This window comes from Salmo salar, chromosome ssa14 (genome assembly GCF_905237065.1).
Source record: "Salmo salar chromosome ssa14, Ssal_v3.1, whole genome shotgun sequence".
Taxonomy (NCBI): domain Eukaryota; kingdom Metazoa; phylum Chordata; class Actinopteri; order Salmoniformes; family Salmonidae; genus Salmo; species Salmo salar.
In genome coordinates this window covers 56,638,430-56,655,495 of record NC_059455.1, presented here as the reverse complement: position 1 = coordinate 56,655,495, position 17,066 = coordinate 56,638,430, and the positions used below count along the sequence as shown (strand labels likewise).

General features: G+C 40.6%; 1 protein-coding gene across 4 annotated transcripts in view; it reads left to right on the top strand.

Moving 5' to 3' along the window:
* Window positions 1-15,586, top strand: part of LOC106570121 (histone-lysine N-methyltransferase 2B) — a 96,610-nt gene extending 81,024 nt beyond the window's left edge. For all 4 annotated transcript variants that reach the window (XM_014142152.2, XM_014142151.2, XM_045694603.1 and 1 more), the window contains 7 exons: window positions 2,316-2,470; window positions 2,696-2,827; window positions 11,675-11,927; window positions 12,164-12,277; window positions 12,395-12,478; window positions 12,607-12,736; window positions 13,136-15,586. In XM_014142152.2, coding sequence (XP_013997627.2) covers window positions 2,316-2,470; window positions 2,696-2,827; window positions 11,675-11,927; window positions 12,164-12,277; window positions 12,395-12,478; window positions 12,607-12,736; window positions 13,136-13,411 — 1,144 coding nt within the window. In that variant the 3' untranslated portion in view covers window positions 13,412-15,586. The remainder of the gene's footprint in view (window positions 1-2,315; window positions 2,471-2,695; window positions 2,828-11,674; window positions 11,928-12,163; window positions 12,278-12,394; window positions 12,479-12,606; window positions 12,737-13,135) is intronic.
* The last annotated feature ends 1,480 nt before the right edge of the window (window positions 15,587-17,066 follow it).

Genomic DNA, 17,066 nt, shown 5'->3' with positions numbered 1-17,066 from the left:
ATGCATATAATACATTGCCAGTCTTAACATGTTATACTGCAGTTGGACAGTGTCCATTGCCAATATATTGCTATTGGATAGTGTCCATTACACATGCTATATTGTCAGTGTGAACATGCTCTTCTGCAAGTTGACAGTGTTCCATTGTCAATGTATATCCATAAGGATGTTGAATCAACACCAATGACAAATTCTGACTTTCTATGATCAAACATGACAAATATACCTTCTAGGTTGATTCAAGGCTTAACATAGTGATATATCATTTGGTCAGTATATAGGCCAGCTCGACGTTATATATGCCATTTGTACATGGTTCACTGACTTTTGGGTTCAGAACCCAACTTCCTATGATCGTATATGGCAAATGGACAAAACATAGGCCTTATGACAACTCGCATAAAATAAGACATCTATGTCCATATGATTCCTATATATGTATAAATGACAAAAATATAAACACTTTTTACAAGGTTTTAATATTTTGTAAAATGTTGAAGATTTCACCCTTGAGACCTGACTTTCAGGTGGAGCTAAACCACCTTTTGGATTTTTGGTTTATAACACCCGGCATTTGACATGTTCCACTTGCAATATACACTGCTCAAAAAAATAAAGGGAACATTAAAATAACACATCCTAGATCTGAATGAATGAAATAATTTTATTAAATACTTTTTTCTTTACATAGTTGAATGTGCTGACAACAAAATCACACAAAAATAATCAATGGAAATCCAATTTATCAACCCATGGAGGTCTGGATTTGGAGTCACACTCAAAATTAAAGTGGAAAACCACACTACAGGCTGATCCAACTTTGATGTAATGTCCTTAAAACAAGTCAAAATGAGGCTCAGTAGTGTGTGTGTGTGTGTGTGTGTGCGTGTGTGTGTGTGGCCTCCACGTGCCTGTATGACCTCCCTACAACGCCTGGGCATGCCCCTGATGAGGTGGCGGATGGTCTCCTGAGGGATCCCAGACCTGGACTAAAGCATCCGCCAACTCCTGGACAGTCTGTGGTGCAACGTGGCGTTGGTGGATGGAGCGAGACATGATGTCCCAGATGTGCTCAATTGGATTCAGGTCTGGGGAACGGGCGGGCCAGTCCATAGCATCAATGCGTTCCTCTTGCAGGAACTGCTGACACACTCCAGCCACATGAGGTCTAGCATTGTCTTGCATTAGGAGGAACCCAGGGCCAACCGCACCAGCATATGGTCTCACAAGGGGTCTGAGGATCTCATCTCATTACCTAATGGCAGTCAGGCTACCTCTGGCGAGCACATGGAGGGCTGTGCGGCCCCCCAAAGAAATGCCACCCCACACCATGACTGACCCACCGCCAAACCGGTCATGCTGGAGGATGTTGCAGGCAGCAGAACGTTCTCCACGGCGTCTCCAGACTGTCACGTCTGTCACATGTGCTCAGTGTGAACCTGCTTTCATCTGTGAAGAGCACAGGGCGCCAGTGGCGAATTTGCCAATCTTGGTGTTCTCTGGCAAATGCCAAACGTCCTGCACGGTGTTGGGCTGTAAGCACAACCCCCACCTGTGGACGTCGGGCCCTCATACCATCCTCATGGAGTCTGTTTCTGACCGTTTGAGCAGACACATGCACATTTATGGCCTGCTGGCGGTCATTTTGCAGGGCTCTGGCAGTGCTCCTCCTGCTGCTGGGTTGTTGTCGTCCTACGGCCTCCTCCACGTCTCCTGATGTACTGGCCTGTCTCCTGGTAGCGCCTCCATGCTCTGGACACTACGCTGACAGACACAGCGAACCTTCTTGCCACAGCTGCACTACCTGAGCCACTTGTGTGGGTTGTAGACTCCGTCTCATGCTACCACTAGAGTGAAAGCACCGCCAGCATTAAAAAGTGACCAAAACATCAGCCAGGAAGCATAGGAACTGAGAAGTGGTCTGTGGTCCCCACCTGCAGAACCACTCCTTTATTGGGGGTGTCTTGCTAATTGCCTATAATTTCCACCTGTTGTCTATTCCATTTGCACAACACCATGTGAAATGTATTGTCAATCAGTGTTGCTTCCTAAGTGGACAGTTTGATTTCACAGAAGTGTGATTGACTTGGAGTTACATTGTGTTGTAAGTGTTCCCTTTTTTTTGAGCAGTATATTTTTGACCAACAGCAGCCCAATTGAGTGGTATTTGCGATTGTGTATATGGTTGGCCCAATGCCAATAAGATCCCATTCATTTTTGTCCTTTTCATGGGGGTCTTCCCTTAGAAGCCTTCAGTAGAATAGGGATATCTAAACTCTTAATATAACACCATGTCTGTGTGTCCTGGCTTATAGACCACCTCCCATACCTCAGATGGCACGTCAGCCCAACCGCACACTACGTCCACCCGGCAGCAGCACCACTCAGAGTAGCAGTGACATCCATGGGAAAACCCACGTCTGGGTCAGTGCCCGCCATGGAGATCTCTCTGACTGGGGCCCCTACTCAGGTGGGCAACATTGTATACATTCAGCATTGAGCGGTTTTACTCTCAGCATTGAGCGGTTTTACTCTCAGCATTGAGCGGTTTTACTCTCAGCATTGAGCGGTTTTACTCTCCCATACCTTTACTCTCCCATATTTGAAATTTATTCTGAATGTTAATAAATATTTCTCAATTATGATTTAAAAGAAATATTAACCTTCCTATCTTAACACACTTAAAACCCCTCAGGTTTCAGCTCTGACGAGGATACGTCGCCACCTAAACAGAACAAGACCAGGTTTGCCCACAGGAACCAGCCCCACCTGCGCTTTGAGATCACCAGCGACGACGGCTTCCATGTACAGGCAGACAGCATAGAGGGTAAGAATCTCAGCCTAACTACAGAAACAGTAGCTATAACTTATATAGTTTAAGCTATACAGTGCCTTGCAAAAGTATTAATCCCCCTTGGCGTTTTTCCTATTTTGTTGCATTACAACCTGTAATTTAAATTTATTTTTATTTGTATTTCATGTAATGGACATACACAAAATAGTCCAAATTGGTGAAGTGAAATAAAAAAAAAAATGTACTACTTTCAAAATATTCAAAAGTGGTGCGTGCATATGTAACTGGTGCAACCAATTACCTTCAGAAGTCACCTAATTAGTTAGATTGCACACAGGTGGACTTGAAGTGTCGCATGATCTCGGTGTATATATACACCTGTTCTGAAAGGCCCCAGAGTCTGCACCACTAAGCAAGGGGCACCATGAAGACCAAGGAGCTCTCCAAACAGGTCAGGGACAAAGTTGTGGAGAAGTACAGATCAGGGTTGGGTTATAAAAAAATATCCAAAACTTTGAACATCCCACGGAACACCATTTAAATCATTATTAAAAAAAATGAAAGAATATGGCACCACAACTAACCTGCCAAGAGAGGGCCGCCCACCAAAACACATGGACCGGGCAAGAAGGGCATTAATCAGAGGCAACAAAGAGACCAAAGATAACCCTGAAGAGTGGCCAGAAAAAAAAAAAACATTGCTTAACCACCTACTCAACAGCCAGTTGAATCCCGTGGCGCATTATTCAAATACCTTAGAAATGCTGTTACTTCAATTTCTCAAACATATGACTATTTTACACCATTTTAAAGACAAGACTCTCGTTAATCTAACCACACTGTCCGATTTCAAAAAGGCTTTACAACGAAAGCAAAACATTAGATTATGTCAGCAGAGTACCCAGCCAGAAATAATCAGACACCCATTTTTCAAGCTAGCATATAATGTCACATAAACCCAAACCACAGCTAAATGCAGCACTAACCTTTGATCTTCATCAGATGACAAGCCTAGGACATTATGTTATACAATACATGCATGTTTTGTTCAATCAAGTTCATATTTATATCAAAAAACAGCTTTTTACATTAGCATGTGACGTTCAGAACTAGCATACCCCCCGCAAACTTCCGGTGAATTTACTAAATTACTCACGATAAACGTTCACAAAAAGCATAACAATTATTTTAACAATTATAGATACAGAACTCCTCTATGCACTCGCTATGTCCGATTTTAAAATAGCTTTTCGGTGAAAGCACATTTTGCAATATTCTGAGTAGATAGCCCGGCATCACAGGGCTAGCTATTTAGACACCCAGCAAGTTTAGCACTCATCAAAGTCAGATTTACTTTAAGAAAAATGTTATTACCTTTGCTGTTCTTCGTCAGAATGCACTCCCAGGACTTCTACTTTAATAACAAATGTTGGTTTGGTTCAAAATAATCCATAGTTATGTTCAAATATCCTCTGTTTTGTTCGTGCGTTCAAGACACTATCCGAATGGTAAAGAAGGGTGACGCGCACGACGCATTTCGTGACAAAAAAATTCTAAATATTCCATTACCGTACTTCGAAGCATGTCAACCGCTGTTTAAAATCAATTTTTATGCCATTTTTCTCGTAAAAAAGCGATAATATTCCGACCGGGAAAGCGTGTTTACGTTCAAAGAGAGAAAATAAAAACATGGGATCCCCTCGTGCACGAGCCTCAGTCTGATGGTACTCTGACCGGCCACTATCCAAACGCGCTAATGTTTTTCAGCCAGAGGCTGGAATTACATCATTCAGCTTTTTCCCGGGTTCTGAGAGCCTATGGGTGCCGTAGGAAGTGTCACGTTACAGCAAAGATCCTCAGTTTTCAATAAACAGAACCAAGAAGAACAAGGGGTTAACCTCTCTAGGGTAGGGGGCAGTATTTTCACGGCCGGATGAAAAACGTACCCAAATTAAATGGCCTACTACTCGGGCCCAGGAACAGGAATATGCATATTATTAGTAGATTTGGATAGAAAACACTCTGAAGTTTCTAAAACTGTTTGAATGATGTCTGTGAGTATAACAGAACTCATATGGCAGGCAAAAACCTGAATAATCTAACCAGGAGGGTGAGAATTCTGGTGCTTGTAGTCCTTTCAAGTCATTGCCAATGGACCACACAGTGAGTTAGGGTTTTGCAGTTCCTAAGGCTTCCACAAGATGTCAACAGTCTTTAGAAAGTTGTTTGAGGCGTCTATGATGAACAGAGACCGAACAAGAAGGCTGGGAAGTTGTAGACCCATCAGTTCATTGGCGCGCGTTCATGTGAGAAGGGACCTGTGTTCCAAAACGTTTTTCAAGACACAGGAACCGTCCGGTTGGAATATTACTGAAGTTTCACGTTCAAAAGGCCCTAAAGATTGATGCTTTACAACGTTTGACATGTTTGAACGAACGTAAATAGATTTTTTTTTTTACTTTTCTTTTCGTCGTGCTTCCTACGTTTGGAGTAGCTGAATTGAACGTGTGAACAACAAGGCGCTATTTGGACATAAATTATGGATTTTATCGAACAAAACATTTATTCTGGACCTGGGATCCCTGGGAGTGCCTTCTGATGAAGATCATCAAAGGTAAGGGAATATTTCTAATGCAATTTATGATTTTAGATGACTCCAAAATGGTGCCTATCTGTATTGTCTAGTGTATTTTTCTGAGCGCAGTACTCAGATTTTTCAAAGTGTGCTTTCCCAGTAAAGTCATTTTGAAATCTTTCACAGCGTTAGCATAAAGGAGATGTTCATCTATAATTATTTGAATGACCGTTTAATATTTTATCAACGTTTATGACGAGTATTTCTGTAAATTTTAGCGCTGCTTGGAGGCAAAATATTTTCTTAATGTCATGCGCCGATGTAAAATTCTGTTTTTAGATATAAATATGAACTTGATCGAACAAAAAATGCATGTATTGTGTAACATGATGTCCTAGGAGTGTCATCTGATGAAGATCGTCAAAGGTTAGTGCTGCATTTAGCTTTGTTTTGGGTATTTGTGATGCATGCTAGTTGCTTGGAAAATGGCTGTGTGGTTATTTGTGTCTATGTACTCTCCTAACATAATCTGTTTTGCTTTCGCTGTAAAGCTTTTTGGAAATCGAACAACGTGGTTCAATTCAGGAGAAGTGCATCTATAAAATGGTGTAAAATAGTCCTATGTTTGAGAACTTTGAATTATGACATTTTGTGGTTTTAAATTTGGCGCTCTGATTTTTCCACTGGCTGTTGAATAGTGTGGGACGATTGCGTCCCACCTCCCCTAGAGAGGTTAAAGAAAAAAATAAGCAAACACGTTTGGTGTTCCCCAAGGCATGTGGAAGACTCCCCAAACATATGGAAGAAGGTACTCTGGTCAGATGAGACTAAAATTGATAATTTTGGCCATCAAGGAAAACGCTATGTCTGGCGCAAACCCAACACCTCTCATCACCCTGAGAACACCATCCCCACAGTGAAGCATGGTGGTGGCAGCATCATGCTGTGGGGATGTTTTTCATCGGCAGGGACTGGGGAAACTAGTCAGAATTGAAGGAATGATGGATGTCGCTAAATACAAGGAAATTCTTGAGGGAAACCTGTTTCAGTCTTCCAGAGATTTGAGACTGGCACGGAGGTTCACCTTCCAGCAGGACAATGACCCTAAGCATACTGCTAAAGCAACACTCGAATGGTTTAAGGGGAAACATTTAAATGTCTTGTAATGGCCTAGTCAAAGCCCAGACCTCAATCCAATTGAGAATCTGTGGTATGACTTAAAAATTGCTGTACACCAGCGGAACCCATCCAACTTGAAAGAGCTGGAGCAGTTTTGCCTTGAAGAATGGGCAAAAGTCCCAGTGGTTAGACGTGCCAAGCTTATAGAGACATACCCCAAGAGACTTGCAGCTGTAATTGTTAACTCGAAATGACACAACGACAAGGTTCCAGTTTAACAAAGTTTACTATACTGTATGAACACACTACAAGGTAGCCATTACACTCACGGCTAGGTCCATCCACGAACTAACTTCCTGCGCAGCCGCACTCTTGACTGAGTGATAGCCTCGTAATAACAGAAATATAGGGATACTTAAAACATGAACTTAACAATCTCCCCCTTTTCTTTAAAGGCAAATTAAACATCAACAACATAATTAAATGTCCAAGTATTATTTAAGTTCCCCATTACAAATGGGTTGTGTGACAGTTTTTATTTGTATTACTCAAGCTGCCACTTTCCATTACTGAGAGCCTGTAGGAGCACAAGACCGGATGCTCCTTTTTTAGTCAGACAGTCAGCAAGCTGTTCCTTTGTGGTCGACCACAGAATCCGCTGGATTCTCTGTGCTTGAATAAGTTCCTTGATGCTGCTAATCTCAAGACGAAGTCTTTTCTCTGTGACGATTATATGTCCACCTTGTGTGCCTCCATCTGTAAGGTTCCCTAGCGAAGCATCACTGAAGACAACTAGTTTCAAAGAGTCATCTTTTCCAACATGCTGAAACTTTAAAGTCACTTGTTGTGATTTCAGTTTACGAACAACTTTGTTTGCCTCATGAATGGTTTGTACAGTGGCGTGTTTTGTGTTAGATGCCAAGTTGCAACCATCAAACATTACATCAGGTCTACTCTGTCTAGCAACCCATAAAATGTGTCCTATCTTTGACCTCAATTGATCAGCTTCAATTCCACATAGAGGGGAATTCCTTTGTACGGCTCTTGAAGAATCCATGTGAATGGGTTGAAGATTCTTGATATAGCTCTCCTGTTGCATCAGTATTGTCCCATCAACTGTAATAAACTCTATGCCAACATAACAAAAATTATCATGCTCCTCACGGCCAACCTGGAAAACAGATTTGAGGTTTGGAATCACAGTTGTAGCAAAGGTCTGTGAGCCACCCCAGATGAAGTCATCAACATGACAGGCAAGTACTCCAGTCACACTGCAGTCTTGATCAAGCCAATAGAAGACTGCAGGATCCACTTGTGACAGTTTTCCACCTGTATTCAGCATTGTTGCCTTGACTTTGTTGTACCAGTAGAGTGATGCATCTGCCAGTCCATACAAGCACTTGTTTAGTTTCCACAGTGTTCCTTCGCATTTAGCTTCAGGCGGAGGTCGGATGTGAATGTCCCTTGACAGCTCTGTTCCCTGCAAAAATGCAGATTTGATGTCTATGGAATTAAGTTTCCATTTTTTCTGGCAGATCACGGACATCAGCAATCTGAGTGACTCTGAGGCGCATGTCGGTGAGTCTTTTGGGAGTTGTTTAGCAGCCAGCTACTCAAAACCTCTAGCCACTAGACGTGCTTTAGGCACTATTCCAGTTAAGGACTCTAAGGGTACACACCCACCTTGTTGAGACACATTTTTGGCCAATGTCTGTAACTTCCTCAAACACTCCATTTTTCCTCCAATTACTGAGCTCATCTAGCTTAGCTGAGTCAAATGACACGTCCTTTGTTTCAAGTACATCATCATTTTGAATGTCATTCTGTTTTTCTCGATTTTCCATTGGTTCAATTCTGAGATGATCTACAAGTGACAGGTCAGCTGACCCTGTTGTACCAGAAAGTGTAACTGGTTCAGAGTACTGCAAGTTGTACCAGTTCTGGTGTTTTCCTTTGGCTTTTCCTGCTCGTCCAATGACGGTTGCTGTATGTGGAATACCACTTTCTCTGTCCATGTATTTAACAGTTTGTCCAGTTTTCAGATTGGAACATCCATGTTGTCTTAACACATGTGGCTGTTGTTGAATGTTTTCCTCATTTGAACGCTCAACAGTATTATCTGTGGCATGTTTGAAGGTCTCTGCTCCATTTCCTGTGTCAGTTTCAGTGTCCATATCATTGGATATGACATCTGGTAGGTTTGTGTCTGTTACTGTCTCCTTTTCATTAGGATGATTCTCAGCAACAGCCCCTCTATCTTGTTGATCATTTACTTTCCGCAATCTTGAGTGATGCACCCTGACAATGATGCCTCCGTGCCTCACAAATATCACCACACCATCTTGGCCAATGACTACTCCCGGTCCCTTCCACTCTTGACAGTCAACTCGTTTGTAGTACACTTTGTTTCCAGTTTCGTACTTCTCATCGGTGGGTCGTAGCTGTTTACGCAGAGCCCTGCGAATTCTTTCTGAGCACTCTGCTTCAGTGAACGCTTTTCTCGCTGCATGTAGTGCTGACAGGTGCTGTCCCACCCATGCACTCACACTGGTCCCTTCTAGTGCTGGTGGCTTGTCAACCAGTACAGAGGGAAGATTAGGGTTCTGCCCGAACACTAGTTGGTATGGGCTGTAACCATGAACATTGTGCATTGAGTTTTTTGCCATCAAAGCCCAATCTAGGGCTGTGTTCCAGTCACATCCATTGTCTTGCTTCACTTTCAGCATGATCTCTGTGAGTGTTTGATTATGTCTCTCCAGAAGTCCATTGCTCCATGGACTGTATGCAGCAGTTGTCTTTACTTCCATGTTGAATTTCTCTGCCATTTCTCTTATTTCATTATTATTGAATTCTCCTCCCATTGTCACTGTACAATTTCTGGGGAGGGCCATGCACACTTACCCAGGAATGCATGAAGTGCCTGACGATGTCACTGGGTTTCTTTGTATTCACAATGCTTCCAGCGCTGAAGCGTGTGAAGTGGTCGATTATGTGAAGGTACCACACACTTGGTGCTAACTCATGTAGATCTACAGCCACTGTTTCATTGTACTTGGAAGCTAGTGGCAAACCAACAGCTGGTTTGTGCTTAGGTTTACTGTATTTTTGACATGTCTCACAATTGTTAACTATCTGCTGTAGAATGGAAATACTCTCATCATCATTATTCCCTGAACTGCTGAGTAACTTCTGAAGTCTGTCAACTGTAGCATGTCCAAACTGTTTGTGAAGCTTTAACAATACTTTGTGTTTTTCTTTTGTGTTCATGTTCTCTGTGACTGTCAGAATCTCCATGTGCTCTGTGTCCGTCCGTATCTTATTTTTGCATGGACTCTGTGTGATGTCTTTGTCTAAAATGTTTACACAATAGTGGCCTGAGGTAGTAAGTTCAAGAGTCACTGGTTGTTAAAACATCACTGCCTTGTCATTTTCTATGTCTAGTACAGCCCCTGCCTTCTTGAGGGAAGCTTTGCTTAATAGTAAGGGGACATCTGTAGGGACCACCTCTGTTTCAATGTGACACTTAGTCTGACCAATTTTTGCTGGTATCTTAACTCTCTTGGTAGAATGGACAATTCTCCCATCTCCAAATTTGAAAGCTCTGTTGCTTGGTGTGTCAATCATATTTTGTACTTCTTTCATATTTAGTTCACTAACATAGCTATCAAGCCATTTTGCACCACACACTGTCCGTGTACATGCAGTATCAATCACCGCAGATCCTAAGGATTCAACTATAAAAATCTCAGTATCAGAAGCAGATTCATTTGAAAACAGTGTAATGTTACACTGCTCTATATCTGTGTTTACATTTTCCTCTGTTAGTTTAACTTGTTCATTTTTATGAGGACAGTCTTTAACCCAATGGTAAGTGCTTTGACAAACAGCACATTTTGATCTCCTTCCATATTTGTCCAGTGGATTTGTTCCGGGAAATGGCGCCCTCTTCAGGTTGTCTTGAGAACGTGACTTTTTGGCGCCTTTTCTCTACTGCTCAGTGTAATATGCTCCGTCACTCGCTTGCATTCCATCTGTTAACGGCGCGACAGACGTCTTTTCACCAAAAATTATTTTTAGTGCCGACTTCATTGATGCAAAAGTCAGTACAGTACAAGCAGTCAAAGCCAACTGTTTCTCCCTACCATCTAGACAGGCAGTATCTAGCAACTTGAAAGCTAACACTGCATCCGGGAGAACCATGTCGTACTTGCGCATCCTATTGTACCTTTGTTCGAAATCAATGATGTAGTCCGTCATTGCAACCGAAATATCTCTCGAAACACTGTCAACGTTTGAATATGCCTCGTAGGCACGGTCTTTCTCTTCTTTAAGAAATACAGAATCCAGTGCTCTGATCAAAGTTCCCATACCATCATCATTGTTCAAATCCTCAACGGATATTTCCAGTGCTGTATCTCTCGCTCTTCCCTCGAGCGATAATACCACCGCAAGTGCTTGCTTTTTCGCGTCCAGATTAGTAACTCGTGTCCAGATTCCAAGTTCATTTTTCCAACTTTCGTACGACCTCTTCTCGTCGAAGCGAGGTGGCACATTGTAGTTATTAGCCATCCTCTGCTACCAATGTTAACTCGAAATGACACAAAGACAAGGTTCCAGTTTAACAAAGTTTACTATACTGTATACTGTACATTACAAGGTAGCCATTACACTCACGGCTAGGTCCATCCACGAACTAACTTCCTGCGCAGCCGCACTCTTGACTGAGTGATAGCCCCGTAATAACAGAAATATAGGGATACTTAAAACATGAACTTAACAGTAATTGCTGCAAAAGGTGTCTCTAAAAAATATTGGGGGTGAATAGTTATGCACACTCAAGTTCTGTTTTTTGTCTTTCTTGTTTGTTTCACCCCCCCAAAAAATGTTGCATCTTCAAAGGGGTAGGCATGTTGTGTAAATCAAATGATACAACCCCCCCCCCAAAAAAATACATTTTTATTCCAGGTTGTAAGGCAACAAAATAGGAAAAATGCCAAGGGGGTAAATACTTTCGCACGCCACTGTAGCTATTCCTGTTTGTATGTAAAAGCGTTTTCTATGCAGAATCTGTTGAACTGGCTTTTAAGTTCAGGACTAGGCTTAATGTGTGTCCACTAAACCGACCCTATGTAGTATAGCATTTTGTTATTTATATCCTCCTTTTTTCTCTCCTCTCGCTCCCTCAGTGGCGTGGCGAGCGGTGATCGACGGCGTCCTGGAGGCCCGAGCAGGGTTCCATCTGAAGGCGTTGCCCCTGGGCGGGGTGATCGGGGCGCGGGTTATGGGCCTACTCCACGATGCTGTCATCTTCCTACTGGAGCAGCTGCAGGGTGCCGCCAGCTGTAAACAACACCGCTTCCGCTTCCACCACTCCGACACCCCTGACGATGAGCTGCCCATCAACCCCAGCGGTTGCGCCCGCGCTGAGGTCTACTCGCGGTAAGAACCAAGCACTGATGTCTGTGGTTAAAATAGGCATGTTGATGTCTGAGCCATCTTGCTATAAGATCTCCATAACTTTCTCTTATTGGAATGTAGAGGCGATTCTCATTTTTAAGCTTATGTAATTGAATCTGAATTTCTATGTTGTAACCTGAATTCTACATCCCCAACATTTAGAACATTAAATTACTGTAGCTGTGACTAACTCCCTCTCTGCCTCTGTCCCCTCACAGGAAGTCAACCTTCGACATGTTCAACTTCTTGGCGTCTCAACACAGACAGCTGCCTGACATCATGTCGACGCCATGTGACGAGGAGGACGATGACGTCCTACTGAAATCTACCAGGTTAGACAACTCCACAATTACCATTGAGCTAATTAATGCTGTAATTTAATTGTATTTGTTTTTTTCTGAGAGAAATAAGTTCTAACCTACAGTATCCTCCATGTTCCCGTCTCATAGACGAGCCACCAGCACAGAGCTTCCCATGGCCATGCGCTTCAGGCACCTGGAGAAGACCTCCAAGGAAGCAGTGGGGGTTTACAGGTCACTAACAAACTTTTTAAATGTTCTAATATTATTATCATTACTTTGTTTTGTTGGGGGGAAAATACTTTTTACTTACTATTTTTCTCTTTCACTGTTTAAAAAAATAAATATTTTCCTTATCCTAGGTCTGAAATTCACGGACGTGGTCTGTTCTGCAAGAGGAACATTGAGGCAGGGGAGATGGTGATCGAGTACGCAGGCAATGTCATCCGTGCAGTTCTCACAGACAAGAGAGAGAAATACTATGACAGCAAGGTTGGTCAACAAAATCAACGGAGTGAATACTGTCTTATAAGCAATTAACAGAAACTGGTTGTGCTGCAGATGTTTAGGTTGAATACAAAGGAAAATACAGCAATGCATCTCATTCTAGAAAATACAGCAATGCATTTCATTTCAGAAAATACAGCTATGCAAAAAATACAGCTATGCATCTCATTTCATTCAATAACTAAATATATTTTAACATTTGCGATGATACATTTTAATCTGAGCACTTAGATTTTGAACATGCATTCATGATGTGTGGATTTTAGTGTTTCGTTGGTTGTGTATTTATTGTTTTTATAGCTAGCACAAAAAATGTCCCCTTTGGCGGATTAATAAAGTACTATCTCATCTTTGTCTTCTAAAACCCTCTCATCTCCTTGTCAGGGCATCGGCTGTTACATGTTCCGCATTGATGACTTTGATGTAGTTGACGCCACCATGCACGGCAATGCCGCCCGTTTCATCAACCACTCATGCGAGCCCAACTGCTACTCGCGCGTCATCCTCGTCGACAGCCACAAGCACATCGTCATCTTCGCCCTGCGTAAGATCTACCGCAGCGAGGAACTCACCTACGACTACAAGTTCCCCATCGAGGACGACAGCAGCAAGCTGCACTGCAACTGTGCCGCCAGGCGCTGCCGCCGCTTCCTCAACTAGAAAACCATCCTAACAAACAGACACCACATTGGAGTACTTGAATTCTTAGAGGGAGACTGGGAGACACAATGATGTGGTCATAAGGGTGGCGTTACCGATAAGTACTGATGAATCGGACCCTCCGCCGTAGATGGTTTAATTTAAAGACGGACTGATATGACGCTTTTTAATTTCAAAACAGACTGGTGGACATTTTGTGTATATATCCCAGAGCAGGTTTTCCTAAACTCGATGTCTACCGCTTACAGGCATCTATTCTAGGCCTGCAAAGAAACCCAGTTGATTCAGACCTCAGTACTTTAGGCCACTGGTGACATTACACCATCTCATGGGCCACTCGCTTGGTTTGTCTACGTTCTTCAATCAGTTGCCAATGGCCTCTGCCGAAAATGAAGCTAAATATTCCACAGTTCTGCTGCTTATCACTTAGACCAGAGGTGGGGTTGATTATGTACTTAATTTCAGTTTGTCATCATTCAGATTACTCTGTTTTAAGAGGAATTCCATGTTATTGTACTGTAGCTATGACAGTACAAGGCTACACTCGAGTCGGGGAGAAAACGATTTTAGCACCTTATTTTCAATGGCCATAAGCGTGAGCGTTGCTGTACATAAAATAAAAAAAGCCTGTTGTATTTTTTTTTTTTTTTTTTACTTTGACCCTAGCCACCTCCAGTATACATTTTAGAGCAGCTATATTTTAATTGCCCATGTCGATATTATGGAGGCCATTATAACAGAATGTGTCCCAAATGACACCCTGTTCCATACATAGTGCACTACTTTTGAACAGGGCCAATAGGGAATGGGGTGACATTTAGGACATGGCCAGAGCAGGTTCAGAGCAGGTTCAGGTTGTTGTTCCTTTTGTTGTACTTATATAAAGGTGCTGTTCAACTACCATAAAGGTTACTTTCACTTATGGTTTTAATAAAGGTAGACTCGTGACGTTGCTACGATCACCACTGCAGATATTGAGATGAGCGAGATGCAAGACTTCAATTTCACACAGTCACACACAGTATGTGCGTACGGGTTAGATTCACGCTGTTACAGCGTGGTAGCCAGGGCACAAAAACCGTGGAGACGTTGAGCCTCACGCTTCAACACTCTTAGTTGGAAATTGACCCACTATGCTGTTTACTTTCTGCAGCTCCGTCATATCGCTGAGTCTACCTTTTAAACTTGTTCTCCACTAATTTCTTTCCTGTACTTGAAATTAGAATTTAATTTCTGTGAAAACATATCTTGTTGCACCCCTCTAGGAAGAAATAATGAAAGATGTTTTTAGTCTGCCAGGTATACTTTTTTTCACTGTTGTTTTTGTGCCGTTTTGTTCTTGATTATCCAGACTTTAATACTAGGGAATGTAATCTGGTTTGAGGTGATAAAAACTGCTTTCATAAGTCAACTCCCTCCCTATCATTTTACAACCCAATTTGTATATGTATATTGGTATACATGTATAATCAAAATGCTAATAAAAAAAAAAGTGATGTTGTCAAATATTAACCTGGTTTATATTCGGTACTGAACACCCACTAATTTTAAACGGGCATGAAGCTTACAGTACAATACCTGGTCGAAGCCTATGCTCAAATTGTCGCCTTTATCTTCATCTGTGTGTTCCTCTTCTACTTACCTGACAGTGACCAATCCTCTCCCCTGTTTCTCACAGGTGTAGTGGCTCACCATGGCATAAACAAGAGAAGATAATGTTTGGGCTCTGTTGCAATAACTACTTCAGCCAGTGCTTGAGCTCTTTTTCTGTTTGTTCCAGCCCAAGTCAAGCACTGACTGTAGTAAACCAAATCGTTTCATTCTAAGTGGTATGCTAGTATGGATATTGTAACTTGCTCTTGGTTTCCAACTCATGCTGTCCAACCCCAATTTAGGGCACTGAGCTGGCAGTGCATGCAACAAAGGACACAATCTACATGTTTCGGGTTTGGAGGGGTCTCTGCCCCAGACTACTGAATAAATGCAGTGTGTTGCCGTAGGACTGTTTATTTCACTGCGTATTGAATGAACATAGTTCGCTTTGTGTCAAGGTAACAGAACATTGTCTGTACATAGTTGTATAAAAAAATTCTAAACCTGTTTATTTTTTTTCTAAGCACTTTTCTTATTTATGATATACTTGGCTTAATAAAGTTGTTGAAATGTTTGAAGAAATGTTGGTGAGGGATTTGTTTTTGATTCGATTAAATATCATATACACATATACATATATATATATATATATATATGTATATATATATGTATATGTGTATATATATAGTGTATATATATATATATGTGTATATATATATATATGTGTATATATATATATATGTGTATATATATATATATATATATATGTGTATATATGTGTGTGTGTGTATATATACGTATATATATGTGTGTATATATACGTATATATGTGTGTATATATACGTATATATGTGTGTATATATACGTATATATGTGTGTATATATACGTGTATATATATACGTGTGTATATATATGCGTCTATATATACGTGTGTATATATATGCGTGTATATATACGTGTGTATATATATGCGTGTATATATACGTGTGTATATATATACGTATGTATATACGCGTATGTATACATATACGTATGTATATACGCGTATGTATACATATACGTATGTATATACGCGTATGTATACATATACGTATGTATATACGCGTATACATATATACGTATGTATATACGCGTATACATATATACGTATGTATATACGCGTATACATATATACGTATGTATATACGCGTATACATATATATATACGTATACACGCGTATACATATATATATACGTATATATATACGCGTATATATACACGCATATATATATATACGTATATATACACGCATATAAATACGTGTATATATATGTATATATATGCGTGTATATATACGTATATATATATATGCGTATATATATATGTATACGCGTGTATACGTATATATATATGTATACGCGTGTATACGTATATGTATATATACGTATATATGTATATATATACGTATATATATATATATATACGTATACATACACGCATATATATATACGTATACATATATATACGCATATATATATACGTATATATATATACATATGCGTATATATATGTATGCGTATATATATGTATACGTATATATATGTATACGTATATATGTATACGTATACATATATATACGTATATATATATATGCGTATATATACGTATACGCGTATATATACGTATACGTATATATATATGCGTATATATACATATACGTATATACATATATATATATATATACACACACACATACATATATATATATATATATATACACACACATACATATATATGTATGTGTGTGTATATATATATATATATATATATATATGTGTGTGTATATATATATATGTATATATACGCATATGTATATATATATACTGCTCAAAAAAATAAAGGGAACACTTAAATAACACAATGTAACTCCAAGTCAATCACACTTCTGTGAAATCAAACTGTCCACTTAGGAAGCAACACTGATTGACAATACATTTCACATGCTGTTGTGCAAATGGAATAGACAACAGGTGGAAATTATAGGCAATTAGCAAGACACCCCCAATAAAGGAGTGGTTCTG